The following is a 13,760-nucleotide window of genomic DNA, read 5'->3' as shown; positions in this document are numbered from 1 at the left end:
TATAGCTATGTAATTACTTGGTAAGTTACATATATGAAAACTATAGATTTAGTATTATAATAGCTATCATGACAATTTTTTTGTGATTAGCTTAACATGAATTAAAAAGAAAAAATATTCTCCATGCCCACAAAATCTTGAAAACTTTTCCAAAAGCCAAAAATACTGAATTTTCATGAAATTTTCAGGGGTACTCTTTTTAAAGGTAAGAATTAAAACAGTCTTGCATATACATATACTGAACACGCATGTTCTTTCATCAATATACTAGAATTTGAAGTCCCTAGCATGTATATCCTTTTGTTAATTCCATAAAACCACCTAAATGGAAAAACTTGTGAACCCTTCAAAACCATGGAAGATATTCCTTGTTTTTGCTTTGCTGAGTAACTCTTATGATATAACAAATAACCTTTACTAGTCATATTTTCATTTTTATTTTATAAATTACCTTGAATGCTGTATAATATCTAAGAATTTACATAAAATAATTGTGAATAAAAGGAATATATATGAGTGAAATTATTCTCTCAGTATTACCTAGAAAACCTATACAGAACCAAGAGTGGGGACTCAAACAAGTCCCTGAACTCGTCACACTTGCTTAACCCGTGGTTATGTCATGAATAAGCTACATGGCCAAATTAACAAATGCAAGGAATGCAACAAAACACTTACAGTATCTGCCATACTTTCTATATTTTATGCATAAAAAATAAATCCCTGATATAGATTTTCAATTTATGCTACAACATTTATATGGCTAAAATTAGCAATATACATGTACCTAAATGTTTTTTTTTTATGCTTTGCTGTTCTTGATGTAAAAAAATAATAAATTAATAAGGAATAAGATTACAGGCTGCTCTATGAGTAAGAGCCCATGTTGGCATAAAGCCAACTCAATCAATAACAACAACAAGAAATAAGGAAGCTGGCACAATGCTGGTTGCTCCACACAGCACCTCATAATGCCTAAATATTGGACATCGGAACAATATGCAAATAATCGGCGTTACATTTAGAAAAAAAAAGAAACTTGCGTGATATTACACAGACCTACCTCAGCTGAGCTTTTCTGAGCCTGAGCTTCTAACTGGCTATGAAGCTGTGAGACAGTACTTTGCAAATCTCTCACTCGACCCATTATTTGATCTCTCTCCAATGTAACAGCAGCTACTTGTTGACTTAAAGACTCTGCTTCCTGAAAAAGTTAAGACATACTGTTTCAAGTCAATTATCTAAACATCACAATTACTATTGCTAAAACTTTAACAACTAGTAACAATGTGCAACTCATCTAAGCAAACCCCAACCCCCTGCCAAAATAAATTCATACACCAAGCAACTTCAGTATAGTACTGCATTTTCAGCTGACAAGAATAACACTAAGGTCCCTCACAGGCATGAGACTACATACTACAATATCTTTTATAATAAACAACTAACAACATGAAATAAGAAAATTTCAACTCTCATCTTTAATTGTACAAACCACTACAATACAAGTGCCTTCATTTCCTGATCTCAGTGAGTCAGACCAATTCTTGAAATGTAAAATGTACAGTTAGCAGTAACTAATAAATTTGAGGCCACATCCAGATGACCTTTTCATTTTCTGCTTGCATTTGCAAAGATGATCTTTTTTCTGCCACAATACCGAGCATGCACTATGCAGCGCAGTAAATAAATGGGGTTTCATCACACCCTGAATGAGTAACTTCATTTCTACTTGTTACCAGATACAAGTGACTTAGATATACACAGGTCATATTTAGAAGCATATCCAAAGTTATGAATAATCATTAATTTTATTCAAAAGGAGTAAACATTCATAAGGAAGAAAACCTAAAAGGCCATTAACTTGCAATCCATGCAACCATAGAATATAAACTACCTTAACAGAAGAAATAAACAGAAAAACATGGCATTATTACATCAAATGCATGCATAAACAGCAGTACATCCAAAAATCTTAAGCTAAATACAAGACCATTCAACAATATTACTGCCATCTCTAAAACTTATGGTCTTTCCACAGATTCACAATCGACCTCTGGTGATGGGCAGTGTGACAGTATGGTACCTCAGAATATGAATCATGATACTTGCAAAGTCAACAGCCAGCTCTATTCTTCAGGGCAGGCACTGAACACGAAAGCAAATGTTCTTTGTTCAAATAATATTCATGGAAGGTGACTAAACAAGACAATCTTCTATCGCTGGTCTTAAAAAAAAAAATGCTGCAGACAACCAGATAGTAGAACATCACTACAACATAGAAAAACAATCTAAAGAATGTGGGATTAATATAACCGAAGGTCTCACTCTGAGAGAGGACCAGCGTTTTCCCTTTCTTTGCTGACCATATCTGTGAGCTAGGAACTTCATGGACTAATACATGGTTGTTTATAAACACCTATACTGAATTTGATAAGGTTGAAAGTCGCATTAAATATCCAGGTAATGTTAACAGAGTGGTATGCATTTGGTATTGTAAATGAATGTAATTGTGGGGGAGAAACAGAATCACCTCCCAAGACATACAGCAAGGAAAAGGTGCAGCCAATAACAAGCCCACTATGTTTGTTCCAACTAATCAGCTCACAGTTACACTTCATGTGCATACATTTGCTCAAGTTCCCAGCATCAGTTCATCCACAGTCGGATTGTGCATCCAAAGTTATCTTTGCTATGGACATTGTGTATTTGTCCACTACTTATTTAATTTATTTTCGATACTAAGTGTTTTCAAATTCAAGAAGAATGTATGCTTGATGAACCAACTAAATTTCATCCAGAAGTAAGTGAAATTAGTCATAAAAATAATAAAGAAACTGTTCAGATTCCTTGAACAAAGCAAAAGAAAAAAGATGGACCCAAATGCCTCACAATGTGCAGGTCTAGAATCTAGGCAAGAGATACTTCAGTGAGATGACTTTAAAGTACGTAAAGGTAAAATAAGTTAGTCCTGCTTTTAATGACTGATGTTTTGGTAATGTAACTCATGAAGTAATCATGAAGTCTTCAAAAACTTTTGGGCACTTAGTGACAGAAGCACCCAAAATCTGTATCAAAGCAGCCCAATAAAATCAGAGGCTGTGGATCATCATCATGTAAAAGATAAAACAAAGAGGAAATTCAAAAGGAACACATTAACTCACACAATAAAATATGGGGCAAATTTGTGGGCTATATGGAGGATTACCTTGAATATTTTTGTAGTGTCACAGAAGAGGGTGACAAATGCAGGGAAGATGCAAGCCTGCAATGAAGCCAAAGGCCCAACCACATACATCCTACCCCTGACCTCAATGTCCAAAAACTATATGTATTTGAATTATGTATTAAAAAAATGAACCTGCTATTGAGAAAATTACTGAACATTATTATAGAAAAGTATTCAAAAGTGAAATCAACACTGACTTTTCACCAACCAAAATGGATCCATGTAACATTTGCCAGATGCTTGAAGACAAAATAAAAATATTTAGGGTTTTCCAGACCATGAGGTGCCAAAGGAAGAGACAAAAGTACACCTGAAAGAGCATGGATCACAGAAGAGAATCCCTATTAAAAACCTCCCCGTCATAAGGAAACGCATCAACCAAACGTTCAACTTAACAATCCCCCCCTACCTCAAAGCTTTAATGTTTATTATTACAATATAAGCAAAAGTTTTTGACTTACAATCTAGGCATCTGTGCCTCAAGAACTTAAGTTGCAAACATGTATAAGTGGGAAGAGGCAAAAATGAAATGTAGGTTCACTGAAATAACTGTCAAAAACTGGATTAAAGAAAATCACCAAGATGAGGATCACCTACAGTAGTACTGTTTAGCAATAACCGTAAGGTCAGGTAAAAACATTAATGTGGCGCTGTTCCTCCTTAGGCTGATTTACAATAAAAAAAAAAAAATTATGCTCCTTGGCAATTACTTTCTGGTTCTGAATAATTCCTATAATACTTGTGATCGCACCCTTGGCTCCGAGTACTAGTTGGCTTTGAAGAGGCAGAAAACCCTTGAAACCAAGAGTGACCACATGAGACTTATCCACTATGCAGTGAGGAAGGGAATCATTATCGAGGTGCAAAGGGAAGCTTTCAGTCACTGGGATGCTACAACTGTACTGTACAAAATGCACAAGCACACATAAGAACTTCAAAGATGACCAGATTTAACCACTCCACTCTGGTTACAAGAAAGGCTTTACTAAGAAAGAAGATAATAGTAAGACTGATACCTAGCAACAAGTCTTTAAAAACGAATTTTCCCTGCTTCTTTTAGCTTATGGCCATCGACATACTCCTGTGGCCAAGGTATACTTCTGTGATTACAATAATGATTTTATATTTAATTTCTTTTGTATTTTAATAATTTTACATGAATTAAAATTACAGGCAGTCCTCAGTTATCAGCGGATGTTCCATTCTGGAGGCGTGATAATAACCGAAAATCGCCACAAACCAAAAATAGGCAATTTCCGGCGATTTTTGGGGCTTATCGGCGCCGAAAAGCGCAGATTTTCGGTTATCGGTGCCTCTGTTAGGTATGTATCAGTGGTGCCAATACCCAATTATCAGCACCGATAAGCGGAAATCAGCGATTTTCGTCGCTAGACAAGCGCTGTAAACCTGATCGCCATTAACCGAGCCCGCCGTTAACCGGGGACTGCCTGTATGTACTTTAACACTTTTCTAAAAGTTTATAAAATAATTCTGAATGGAAGATAGAGGGTAGACATTAAAGGGATACTTTTTATTATAAAAAGACAGCAATATGTACCCAGTTCTTCATGAAATCCAGATTTTTTATACCCATAATTTTGAGTTTAATATTTCTTTGAAATTTTTGTTTTATGTTACTTCATTTCCCCACAACATGTCATTATTAATCAGGCTGCCTTTGTAGGGCAGAATTAGCAGTTAAATTACAATTTATATTACCAATCCTGTTTCATTTTTCCTTCATATGACAAGACCTGCTGTCTGTTTGCTGGAGGGGCTATAAACAGTTGTGTTCCCTGCCACTCCTAGCACATCAAGGCTGAAATTCATACATACCAGGAGAAGAGCATTATTGCTATCTATACTCGGTATATACTGTATAGCTGCCCTAGTAGAACCACCTGGATATACACAACACTTGCAATAGATATGAGCCATAGAATAAAGGACAGCCACATGTGACAGGACCCCAGTCAAGAGGCATTAATTACAGTTAACCACCATTAAAGAGGTAGTTTGGGTTCAAGAACTGGTCTGATCTGCAGAGATCAATAAAGAATAGCAATTGCAAAGCAATGATTTGTCCTTCATTTGAACAAACTTCATTCCAACTAAAATGCAACAACTACATTTCTCAACTCACCATACTTGCTGATACCTAAGAAAAGAGGAAGGAGACATTATGCATTGGTATCAGTTTTCACTTAAACACCTAAATTTCCACAACAAAGTAAGTAACCTCATCACATTAGGTTAGTTAGCACTATGTTACCACACGCGCACACATACACACACTAACATGGTAGGAACTTCCAAGATTTTGCTCACAAACACGAATAACTAAGGATGAAGCATCAGGAATATTTCAGCAAAAGCCATGAATCTCAAATATTTAAGGACATTACAATATTTCTACACATCTGTTATGTTAATGGGTGTCTTCCACTTTCATACAATAAGCACAATGGACTATTATCTCATGCCTTACAATTACATTGTCTTACATCACTGTTTTTTTTTTATCAATATAAAGGTTTCTATATAGTAAAATTTATCTCAATGAAGTACTTGTAACCATATACTCTAATCCCATGAAATACAGTCAGCCCTTGACTTGCACAGAATTCACTTATGTGAAATGTTAAAAAAAAAATTACAGAAAATTCCAAAGCACAACACCTGATTTCAAGGCAGGCTGAACACACCAAAAAACAGAAACAAATTGTAGAAAAAAATTTATCTTGACATATAAAAGCATCGTTATTATCTAGTACTATTGCTAATATGCTCAAAACACAGATAAAAGAATGTTAAAAAAAAGAAAAGGAAAGGGGCTACGCACCATTGGTGAAGCTTGTGGCAAGTAACGTTCCCAATTTACTGAATGCTTACAGTTTCTTCCATTATGTTTAATAATAAATTATAAAATAAGTATGGAAAAATATAAAGTTCTTAAACATTTTCCAATATTCTTTATTTGCTAAAGTGAAACTGCACATTTACCATCCAAAGAAATTTCTGTAAGCATGAGATAAAAACAGACATCAAATTTTTCCAAGGCTTTAATTCCCATTTACTATTTTTTGGTAAATTTCCTCCAATTCATTTTTTTTCCCAAGTTCAGTTCCATACATAAATGTGTCTTTATGTCTCTTGATGTTTTTATGAGTTTGTCTAGTCTCTGAGAGAGAGAGAGAGAGAGAGAGAGAGAGAGAGAGAGAGAGAGAGAGAGAGAGAGAGAGAGAGAGAGAGAGAGCGCAATTCCTCTGATACAAGTACAAGTAACAGAGTTAAGAAAATTTAATGTTCTTAGTTTATGCTTACAGAGCAAGCAATTTCAGGTTAAGGAATAAGTTAGAAAGTACACTAGTATAAATTGTACATAACCTCCTTTCTTATTGGATAACATAAAATTGCATTTCTGTTTTCAAAGAACACTGTTTCTGAACAGGATAAACTGAGAGCATCAAAATCTGTCCAACTTTGCCCACCAAATTTTTTTTTTTTTTTTTTTTTTTATTAAAAACTAAGGTAAACTATCCCAATTCACTTTAACTTGGCTTGGAAGTTCACCTCAAACCGTGGAGGGCCCTTTTTTCAGTGTGTTCATTATTGGAAGTTCACCTCAAACCGTGGAGGGCCCTTTTTTCAGTGTGTTCATTAAGGCTAAGTGTAGCCCAAAGCTTAAGTATTTTGTATAACTTTTATTATTTAATTATTCTTAATGTTACTACCTTACTTATTTGGCAAGTTTTGTTAAATTTTATGTACCTTAATGCTTGCTTCTTCAAAGTTAAGAGAAAAACTCTGATGAGGAAGAGTAAATGCATATTTTCATATTCATTTCTTGAGCAAAAGAAAAGTTACACAATTACTTCTGAACTGTACTATTTACGTAATCTTCTAAACCATACTATTTACATAATCTTAAGATGATAGCATCAATATTGAACTTGTGCAGATATTTTATTAAGCACTCCTTAATTAAAACCATTTACCAACAATTGTATTCACATAATATTTGCATTGTTTCAAGTAACATGAGTAATGTTCACATGATTTAGTGCCTACTGTGTAAAGGAGGATGTGAACAGGTAATGTGCTAGTATGCATCACTTTGGGAACTGAAATTATTTCATAGAACTCTTAAAATTCCATAACAGTATAAATAACCTATCAGCGATTAATAACATATACTTTATACTGAACAATGTGCACAGGTTATGTATATGTATGCACATGCACCATTTTCTTATAGGTCTGAATCTCTGCAGTTTCTGGCTACCACAGGGGCTGTTGGAGTCAAATTTCATGTAAATCAAGGGCTGACAGTGGTACCATTTCAGATCTTTGAGCATTTCCATACTCTACTCAACATAACCATATGACTTACAAATGTGAAAAATGCACAACAACTGGAACATATTGCCTATATCCTCACCACCAATGTACAGTAAATAAGTTGAAAAGTCACAAACAAATTGTTCATCTTCAGCCTCAGCAAAGTATGTTAAATTATTACCACTGTAGTACCTGACTGAAGTATTGAGGATCTCCTACAATAATTTTAGTAAATTACTGGAATGAACTATATTCTAAAAAGCTCCTGAAAGCAATAACTTAAAAAGACTTGTGGATCAAATTGTTATCAGGTAGTTTAACAAAACTACTGAGAAAAAGTATTTTAGCTGCTAATATATTTCTTAAAACTGCAAATCTCAAGTGTGTAGCATTTAGGATACTATAAGTCTGATCATGGGATTAAATAGATACCATAATAAATATTCTAAACCTCATACTAAAATCACTTTAAAGTGAAAGACAAAAGCACACATTAACCAAACACACACTTCATGCAAAAATGATAGATAAATATACCTTTCGAGCATTTTCAGCTGAGCTCTGTTGCATTCTGGATTCCTCTCTCAGCTGACTTTGCAGTCTTGAGAGATTTGATGACAATTCCTCATTTCTACGTTGTGCTGCTGCATGTACCTCACGTTCCGCAAGCAAAAGCTTGTCTAGTTCTGCTTTCTAAAAGGAAGTATAATACTGTACTACAATATATAAAAATTAACAGTCACTAGCATGTATATGCACTCTTGTAAATCAAACCACTGATATGATACAGATGAGCTTCACTTAATGAATTTTCAAAACCTAAAGGAACTTTTTTCTCAAAAACACAAACTTTTTTCAAAAACAACTATCATGCACTATACGCAATTACCCCAAAACCTTACCCCTCTTATCAAATTTATGTGTTCATCTCGAAGCTTCTGGTATACATCCTTCATCTTTAAAAACTTCTCCTCTGCCATGCGTCTTTTCATTTCTTCGTCAGCTAATCTTGTTACTGCTTCAGCACTAGCTGCTGCTGCTTCTACTTGAGCTAATACAGATTCTTTGCTCTGTCTCTCTGCAAGCAATTCGCTATCCTGTTAAGAAAAAATATATAATGGTAACTTAAAAAATACTGTATGTACAAAGAATCATTTTAAATATAGAAAGGCATATGCTTTTGACAGCAATAAAATTACCATGTATTATGTGTACTATATTATTTATACAGAAATCCCTCTATTATTTATAAAGTATCTAAACACTCATACAGTTATCCCTCTCCTACCCCCATTTCCATTAGCCACATTACGCAACTGTTTACACTCTTCAGTATAAAAACATAAATGAACTTGTCAGTACAAAAAGGCAAAATTGCTAATAAAAGTAGGAAGGAAAATACACTCTCTGAACATATGTTAAGCCTGGCAAACAAGCTGAATGGTTTAATAAAAATACCATTTTTATTATAAAATAGTTTTGTATATACTTACCAAGTAATTACATAGCTATTAGTTTCATTTATTCGCAGCAGTTTAAAATTCAAATTTCGCAGCAAACACACCGATGTTCTGTGTAGATGACTAGTCTCGCCCACTAACGAGAGAGTTAGGAACAACTTAGCAGATAATCCTCAGTCTGTTTATGCTTATGTCCATCAGAGGGGAGGAGGGAGGGCTCCGATCATGCAATTACTTGGTAAGTATATACAAAACCTTATTTTATTATAAAAATGTCATTTTTATATAAGTAACTTACCAAGTCATTACATAGCTGAATCCTACAATGACGGGAGGTGGGATGCATGGACATATTCTACTCTAAAACAAAGTCATGTAATGAATTAGAAATAGAAAAGTTGCTAGCTTTGAAAACAATGCTTGTCATTCCTTGTCAGTTAAGACAGCCTGCAGTATAAACTGCCTCTGGTTAGTGCTCAACTTAACCTGTGGTGGCACAGCGGTAAAGCTGAGGGTCACCTCTACTAAAGAGGGGGCTTTGTAGCGGAAGACCACTCTGATCACTATCAAAGCATTATTGGAAGTTATGCAGTGAAGGAATTATCCGATGGCTAGCAGAACTTAAAGGTGCCCTTGCCCTGGGCACAGTACCATAATAAAAACAACCAGATTATGTTGTCACCTACTGTACACTGAAGTAAAACCACAACCCATCCACTAAGACTGCTGGGTGCTCCGGGGTACATTGTACCCACCTTGACCTCCCAAAATTCAACACTTCACTATAAGGTGAAGAGGCAGTAGGAGAAAATCCTATGCTTCCTTCCATAATACCATGCCATAACTAAAAATTGCAAGGTACTGCCAACATTTTTAACACTGTTTTAGCTCCCTCAAAATTATGAGAAATGAAGAGCGACCATACTACCAGTAGGTTGATTGTTGAATGGACGTAAGGGATGTGTAATTAGAAGGATGCTGAGGTAGAGGCTGTTCTGACATCTTTAGCTTTCACTTGGAGGATGAAAATGCTTCTCCTAAATCTGAGCATGTCTCAGAAGATAAAGTCCATTAGGATAAAGAGCAAGATGTTCTAATCATAGTACGAGACGAGCTCTTGCCCTAACTCACTGGGTTATGGATGGCTTGGGACTTCCAGCTTTTTAGGCAACATTATACCATCCAGCTGGCAAGAGAGCTCTCTATTCTTCCTCAGAGCCAGTGAATGCTTCTGGATCTCAGAGAATGAACTGGCACCAGGTTGCAGTTGCCGCCAGGAGATCTAAACATAGGAAGAAAGAAGTTCTTGCCATTATCTCATAGGCTCTGGATGGCCTTCGAACCTGAACATTCAAACTGGATAGAAAATTTTAGCATTCCTCAGAGCTGGTGAGCGATACTGGGTGCTCAGAGCAAAAGCTGACGTCATAGACAAAGCTGGTGCCGGGCTATTGCTGGCACCAGGTGAGCAGGACGCCAGATGAGCTATGAGCTCGGGTGTTGTCTGGCGCTCCTGGAAGAGACACGTCCGTAAAATTCCTAAGGGAGAAAGAAAATGGATAAAGGTCTTGGATGGGTCCCTGTCCTTGACTAAAATCCATGGAGAAACAAGCAAACTATGTCTCCTCCTTCCTTGCTTGGGTGTGTCAGGAACTTCAAAGGAAATTAAGACAGGTATGCCAACAAACTAGGTCTCCATGCTTACACAAGTTATGCTTAGTTCAATACCCCTTGGCGGGGTAATTGCAAAAGGAACATGGACATCTTGCAAAGGAGACATAGGCCCTGAGATATTAGCTTCAGAAAGTCGATCCACAGGTCTGAAAGACAAGAGAAGATTGACTTCCACATCTTGCAATGGTCTCTGCAATACATCTAAAAAAGATCTTCATTTGATAATCCTCCGCACAGTCTGGAGTCTGTCGGGGAAAGATCAGACTACCTTGGTAGATCTCTTGAAGTGAGGTTGTCTGAGAAGAGACAGTGGGGAGGATCCTGTAGAGTCCACCCACAATCGAGCAAGTTCAGGGACCACAATACGGGCCAGAATAGGGCTAAGCGGCCAGCGTATTTGGATTTAGCCCGTAGATTGTCGTCCTCTTTGATCGTGATGAAGGGCGTGAAGAGAGAGGTGGTCTGATGGATCTGTCTATAGCATGGAGTCTGTTGTGCTATAGGGATGGTATGGACCACAAAAAGAGGAAAACAAAGACTCCTTGAAGGGGCAAACAGGTCCAAGACAGGTCTGTCACATTGATTTTACAGATCCCAGCAGCTGGGGGATCAACGGTCCCCTTCTGACTTCCCGGGACGTCTGATAGGGCTTTAGTTCTATGAACTGAGCAAGTGAACAGAAGACCTGACTGATCTGTCCACAGAAACAGGGCTCTTCCTATACAGGTGGGGAGACTTTGGGTAGAGCCTTGCTTACATAAAACATTAGAACTGTGATCTAGTCTGAATGGTCACCACAGTCCAGGAGTGCACTAAGGTCCAAAAAGCACTGAAGTTATGTGAAGAAACTTCCAGCTCTATGAAAAGGAAGTGAAGGATCCGTCTTTCTGGGGACCACGACCCGGAAAAACCCTGGTTCCCTCAGAAAGCTCCCCAACCCGTAACCAAAGTGCTGTAAAGAAATCCAGGACTTGGTTCATGAATGAATGAACTTCCTTTCTAAAAGACTAAGTTCGGACAACTATAAGTATTTAAATACAGGATGAACAAGCACTCCAAAGGAAACTTGTGCTGTCAGGAAGCCAACATCTGGCAAGGATAAGGGTAGGTGCTTCCTACATCTCCAAAATCCATTCAATAGCCATAAAGATTGAAGGAAGAGGCTGCCTGGTTCGTCCTCTATCCGCTGTGCGCATGCCTTGCATTGATGATCATGTAGACTTGCAGCCAAAAGAGCAAACTAATAGAAGGACGTGCAGAATCGCAGACACCCATGCAAACTAGCTGCCAACTCTGCGAACTTTATGAGAGCCAAGTGAAAACTTCGAAATCCGTGCAAATTCAACAAAAACTGAACTTGATATCTCTTAGTGTGGTCTCAACCATACCCTTATCCAGAACAAAGACGTGCAGAACTGTACAAAGAGGAAAATTCTGAAAAGTTATAACAGCTTAAAAAATTCCATAACCGTAAGAACCTGGGCCCTTGAACTTATGCCAGGTGTACAGAGGTGGCTGCCAAGTACTAGAGATATAATGACAAACACTCTAGAGGAGGTGCCGGACACTCAGACGAATGTGCCAGGCACTGGGAAGTAGTGCCAGGAGCTTGGGAAAGGATCCAGGTAAAAGGGAATTGGCACCTCAACACGAAAGGTCATTCAACAAAGAATGAAACTGCAAGAAGACCGTGAGAAGGTAGCTTTTACCATTGACAGGAAGTAGAGAATAGCAACTGTCAACATGTAAATCTTCAGCAGAGTGAAGAGCCAAGAGGCTTATGGGGTTCAGTCTATGCCCGAAACCTTGGAACTGAAGGAAAATTGGAGGATGCATTGTAATAGTCCTATTAGGTCTGTCCAATTTGGCCAACGACTCATGGGTGCCACAGCTACAGTAGGCTCACTACTAATGTCCCGGGCACGAAGGGGGGAAAGAGGGCAAAACTCTCGGACTGTCTGAAAGCAGAGATTCTTGGCAGACGGAAAAACTCTAAACTCCAAGAGATGCGACTGAAAGTTGACAGGAGGACTCTGGCCAGTGCTCCTGATGTCAGTCCAGAAAACGGGGACTTCCAACAATCTTGACAAGAAAGTCTAGATCCGATGAGGCACTAGAGTGAGGGATGACAAAAAACACTTGTCTTGCTCCTTATAAACGAAAGCCATGTTTCCAACCTTGACAGATGCTTGGATGACTAGGAAATAGCCCAAAAGAGGGAGCTTCCTTCTGCAAATCAACAACTCTGACCCAAAAGTCTTGTCTGGAGGTAGACTTGGTCCCTGTTCAATGGGAACTGGCACACAAGACAGGACAACGACGTTCTTAAAATTCAGGTGCCGAACCAACGAGGAACTGGCGCCGGACAGAACAGGTTGGCACTCGGCTCCCTTGGATCCCACTACACACTTGAAACCCTCGAATCCCACTGTACACTTGGATCCATCAGATCCCACTGGGCGTTTGGATCCATAGGATCCCACCAGACACTTGGATCCATCAGATCCCACTGGACACCTGGATCCATCAGATCCCACTGAACACTTGGATACATCAGATCCCACTGAACACTTGGATACATCAGATCCCACTGGACACTTGGATCCATCAGATCCCACTGGACACTTGGATCCATCAGATCCCACTGGACACTTGGATCCATCAGATCTCATTGGGCACTCGGATCTGCTGGGTGCTCGGATCTGCTGGGCGCTCGGATCCCACTGATTGCTCGTATCTCACTGGACACCTGGATCCCTCGGATCCCACTGTACACTTGGATCCCACTGGCCACTTGGATCCATCAGATCCCTCTGGATGTTTGGATCCCACTGGGTACTTTGATCCCATAGGACGATCTGCTCCCTTTGGATGTCTGGGATCCACTTGGCATTTAGAGGCCATTGGGAGCTTAGGAGCCACTGGGAGCTTGGTACCACTCAGAGCTCTGTGTCGTCCTAAAAACTACAAGAGGGCTCCTGGTCCCCATGGCACTTACGAGGGATCAAGGGAGCCTGATCCTCCATTGTGAGCCTTTTCAATGGCCTGGAAGAATC

At 38.3% G+C, this 13,760-nt stretch overlaps 1 protein-coding gene and 1 long non-coding RNA gene across 2 annotated transcripts in view; one reads left to right on the top strand and one right to left on the bottom strand.

Annotated features, from left to right (window-relative positions):
* The window catches only part of LOC136832762 (uncharacterized), a 121,825-nt gene extending 118,953 nt beyond the window's left edge, over positions 1-2,872 (top strand). Inside the window, exon 3 of the long non-coding RNA XR_010851309.1 lies at positions 2,042-2,872. This is a non-coding gene — a long non-coding RNA (uncharacterized lncRNA). The remainder of the gene's footprint in view (positions 1-2,041) is intronic.
* Positions 1-13,760, bottom strand: part of Hip1 (Huntingtin interacting protein 1) — a 167,388-nt gene that overhangs the window by 75,648 nt on the left and 77,980 nt on the right. Inside the window, exons 9-11 of the mRNA XM_067094293.1 lie at positions 8,473-8,667; positions 8,108-8,263; positions 1,064-1,204 (exon numbers count right to left, since the gene is read on the bottom strand). Coding sequence (XP_066950394.1) covers positions 1,064-1,204; positions 8,108-8,263; positions 8,473-8,667 — 492 coding nt within the window. The remainder of the gene's footprint in view (positions 1-1,063; positions 1,205-8,107; positions 8,264-8,472; positions 8,668-13,760) is intronic.

Source organism: Macrobrachium rosenbergii, chromosome 50 (genome assembly GCF_040412425.1).
Source record: "Macrobrachium rosenbergii isolate ZJJX-2024 chromosome 50, ASM4041242v1, whole genome shotgun sequence".
In the NCBI taxonomy this organism is placed as follows: Eukaryota; Metazoa; Arthropoda; class Malacostraca; order Decapoda; family Palaemonidae; genus Macrobrachium; species Macrobrachium rosenbergii.
This window is presented reverse-complemented; position numbering and strand designations above follow the sequence as displayed.